Source organism: Aptenodytes forsteri, unplaced genomic scaffold, assembly GCF_000699145.1.
Source record: "Aptenodytes forsteri isolate BGI_AS27 unplaced genomic scaffold, ASM69914v1 Scaffold209, whole genome shotgun sequence".
NCBI classification, from domain to species: domain Eukaryota; kingdom Metazoa; phylum Chordata; class Aves; order Sphenisciformes; family Spheniscidae; genus Aptenodytes; species Aptenodytes forsteri.
In genome coordinates, this window is record NW_008795034.1 from 886,573 (window position 1) to 890,106 (window position 3,534).

Below are 3,534 nucleotides of genomic sequence, written 5' to 3' on the forward strand. Positions count from 1 at the left end.
GGCGCGGGGGTGAACCGGTGCTGGGTGTGTGAGTGAGGCAGGTATGTCACCCGTGTCCCGGGTGGGGATGTCCCCGAACCCTTTGGCGGAGGGTTTGTGCCCCGAGCCCTCTCCCCGCAGGGTGTCCTCTGCCCTGTGCAAGGTCAGGGCAGTGCAGCCTCCTCCGTGCACCTAGTGGTGCCCGGCATCGCGGTGACACCGGGTTTAATGCCGCCTCCCTGCCTGGGGATGGCCCCGCTGCCCAGCGGTGGGGCTGCGGCACGTCCCCATCCCGATGAAGCAGAGACAATCGGTGGCGGGCGTCTCCGGGGCCACGGAGGGCCGGTGGCCGATGTGCCGGGATGGGAGCTCTGCCCTCGCCGACCCTGTTAGCGTGCGATGGAGCAGGGACTGGATGGGTCTCCCCCCGTCCTGCAAATCCCGCTGGATTCAGGGCAGGGCTCTCACACCCGGCTGGGTGCTGGGGCAGGTGCCAGGTGGTGACAGCTCAGGATGGGACGAGCACTCCAACCCTGTTAGCGTGCGATGGAGCAGGGACCGGATGGGTCTCCCCCGGTCCTGCAAATCCCGCTGGATTCGGGGCAGGGCTCCCACACCTGGCTGGGTGCTGGGGCAGGTGCCAGGGGGTGACAGCTCAGGATGGGACGAGCACTCCATTTTGGGGTGGAGGAGCTCCCTGTTGAGCGGGTGGGCTGTGGTCCCACCGCGGCATGTCCCTGCACCATGTCCCCTTGCAGGTGGCATCAGGACGAAGCTGGGGCTGAGGTCCTGCGGAATGCGTCCGGGCTTGGGCAGCTGGGATGGGGCTGTGGGGCTGGTGTCCATGCGGTGATGGCCCCAAACGGCGCGTGCCGAGGCGCTCGGCGGTGCCGTGGTCCCGCCCGTGCTGCACCAGCATCCTCTGGCTCAGTGCGTGTTGGGGACAGGGTGCTGCCCCGAGGGTCATCGGTTGCTCCTCCGCTCCCCGCCGAGCCCGCGTCCATCTGCCCTGCCGGCCGGCAGTGCCAGGGACACGGGGCTGGCTGTGCTGGCTGGCAGCGCGCTGCTGGGGGACGTGGGGAGGGGGCATGGGGGCTGTTTCTGAGTGGCAGCCGTCAGTTTGAATAGATGTCACGTTCCAGCTTTAATTACAGTAATTGGCTGGGGGAGGGGTGTGCTGGCGCCTGCACTGGCTCCGAGGGGGAGCGTGAGTGGCTCGGCTGTTTGGATGCTCCACGCGCGGGGGAGTCCCTGTCCCTACCTTGCCATTTGTCCCTGGCCCAGAGGCATGTCCCCCCTTGCCTGCAGGGACACGGCCCATGCGAGGTGCGCACACACACGTGGGTGCATGCCTCTCTCCAACCCCAAATAATTTGGTGGTTGCAGCAGCCGGCTGGGAGGTGAAAGCCACGCTCAGCCTCAGGCAGAGTCCGGCCCCGGCAGGGATGCTCCGGAGCCCCGCAGATTAAAGGGAGCCCTTGACCACAAGGTTCCGGCCCCGGGGTGGGCACGCTGGTATGTGAGCAATGCGGGCGCTCCAGCAGGACAGACGGACAGACAGAGCATCACAGCGCAGCCGGGCGCCTGGGTGGCTCCTCTGGCGCAGGTCAGGCAGGCAGGACCCCGGCTCGTCCCCGCGGGTCAGGGTCTGCAGCAAGACCCGAGTCCCCGAGTGCCTGGGCTCTGCCCTGCCAGCTCCTGCCGCGCTGGGCACCGGCATCCCCAGCCCAGGTGCCGTTGGCATCCTCGTGGCACCACAGTGCATGGACCACCCGGCTCATCCCACTGCATTAGGGCGCGATGCCCGGGGACGTCCCGGCATGGACAGTGACGGCTCTAGAGCCTGTCGCACCGAACAATTAGCACAAGTGATTGGATCGTATCGGTAACCCCAGTGAAAAACTTAGACAAACTTAGAAAAACCGAGATTATCTCAGGCCCTGTTATCTTTTCCAGAGGCCCAGGATTAAGCCGGGGTGGGGGAACAGTGCAATGTCCATCTGTCCGTCCTTGCGGTCTGTCTGGCCTCGTGCTGCACCTGCGCGGATGCTGGAGGGACTTTGGAGGGAGTGGGGAGGGGATGTGTGCAGGGGGGCTCGTGGATTAAAGGAGGAGAGGTTGGGCAGAACCCAAAGCATCAGCATCAGTGTTGGCATCGGCGTCGGCATTGGTATCGGCACAGCCTGGGCAGCGGGTACAGCCGGTTATGCCAAAGTGCTGCCAGCACCACGTGGCCCTGCCGGCCCCGCTGCCCTGCCTGTGCCTGGCACCCTGGTCCCCACTGGGGCAGTGGCGGCACTGGGACACCTCGGGGCCGCCTCTGCCCCACGCAGCCCTGACCCACCAAGCCTGGCCAGCAGTGCAGGCAGCGCCGGCAGCACAGGCAGCGGGACGTCGGCAGGGCTGGGACCGAGAGCTGCCGTGTGAACGCTGGCTCGGTGGCGGAGCACAAGGTGGGGTGGGTTTTGGGGTCTGCCCCCCCCTTGCCCCGGGCAGCGCTGTCTCTCCTCCGTGGGGAGCCGGCAGCCGCTCCAACCGGTTTGTGGGTCTGGGCGGTGACACCTCTCGCCCGAGGCCTGATGGAGGGTTGGGAAGAGCTGGTGCGGACGCCAAGGAACAAACAAGAGCCGCTTGTGTCCTGCCGGGCACGGAGCCCAGCAGCGGGGCAGGGACGGCATACTGCTCCCCTGGCACAGGGCTGCGGTGAGCCGGAGGCTGCTGGAGCAGCCACCCCACGAGCTGGGGAGAAACTGAGGCACGAAAGCAAGGAGGGACCCCATCCGGGTGATGGAACAGGAGGCGCTGACAGCAGCGGCAGAGACATCCCGATGCCCAGACACCAGCTCTTCCCCTTCAGCAGCCCAGGCTGAGCCCCGGTGGCTGCCCTTGGCGTCTCCTGCCTGCCCACGGGCAGCGGTGGGATGCACTCCCGCGCCTGGGTGGCCTGATCTCTGTCCCCTGCGTCCTCCTCCGTGGGAGCAGTCGGGATATTAAGTGTCGTCGCTGCGGGGAGAAATGCAAGTGGAGGAATCCTGGGAAACTGGTTTTACCCCTCCGTCCGGTGCCGGCGGCAGGACGGCGGCGGCCGGCGCTCCTCCCTCAGCAAAGGCATATAATGCCTGCCATGGTCCCGGCAGCCGGCACTGCACTGCGGGAGGCTGGCAGGGGTGCAGGCAGTGAGCGATGGCCTCCATGGGGCTGCAGGTGCTGGGCATTGCCCTCTCTGTCATCGGCTGGTTGGCCTCCATCCTCTGCTGCGCGTTGCCCATGTGGCGGGAGACGGCCTTCGTCGGCAACAACATCGTGGTGGCCCAGATCATCTGGGAAGGGCTGTGGATGAACTGCGTGGTGCAGAGCACGGGGCAGATGCAGTGCAAGGTCTACGACTCCCTGCTGGCCCTGCCGCAGGACCTGCAAGCCGCCCGCGCCATGGTGGTGGTGGCCATCGTCTTGGCCATCCTGGGCACCCTGCTCGCCGTCGCCGGCGGCAAGTGCACCAACTGCATGGAGGACGACACCGCCAAAGCCAAGGGCACTATCCTCCCCGGCGGCATA

General features: G+C 66.9%; 2 protein-coding genes across 2 annotated transcripts in view; both read left to right on the top strand.

Annotated features, from left to right (window-relative positions):
• Positions 1–938: 938 nt before the first annotated feature.
• Positions 939–3,534, top strand: part of LOC103896530 (claudin-4-like) — a 3,510-nt gene continuing 914 nt past the window's right edge. Inside the window, exon 1 of the mRNA XM_009276391.2 lies at positions 939–948. The gene's annotated coding sequence lies outside the window, so the exon portion shown is untranslated. The remainder of the gene's footprint in view (positions 949–3,534) is intronic.
• LOC103896574 (claudin-4-like) overlaps positions 3,163–3,534 on the top strand; it is a 653-nt gene continuing 281 nt past the window's right edge. Inside the window, exon 1 of the mRNA XM_009276440.1 lies at positions 3,163–3,529. Within this exon, the coding sequence (XP_009274715.1) occupies positions 3,163–3,529 (367 nt within the window). The remainder of the gene's footprint in view (positions 3,530–3,534) is intronic.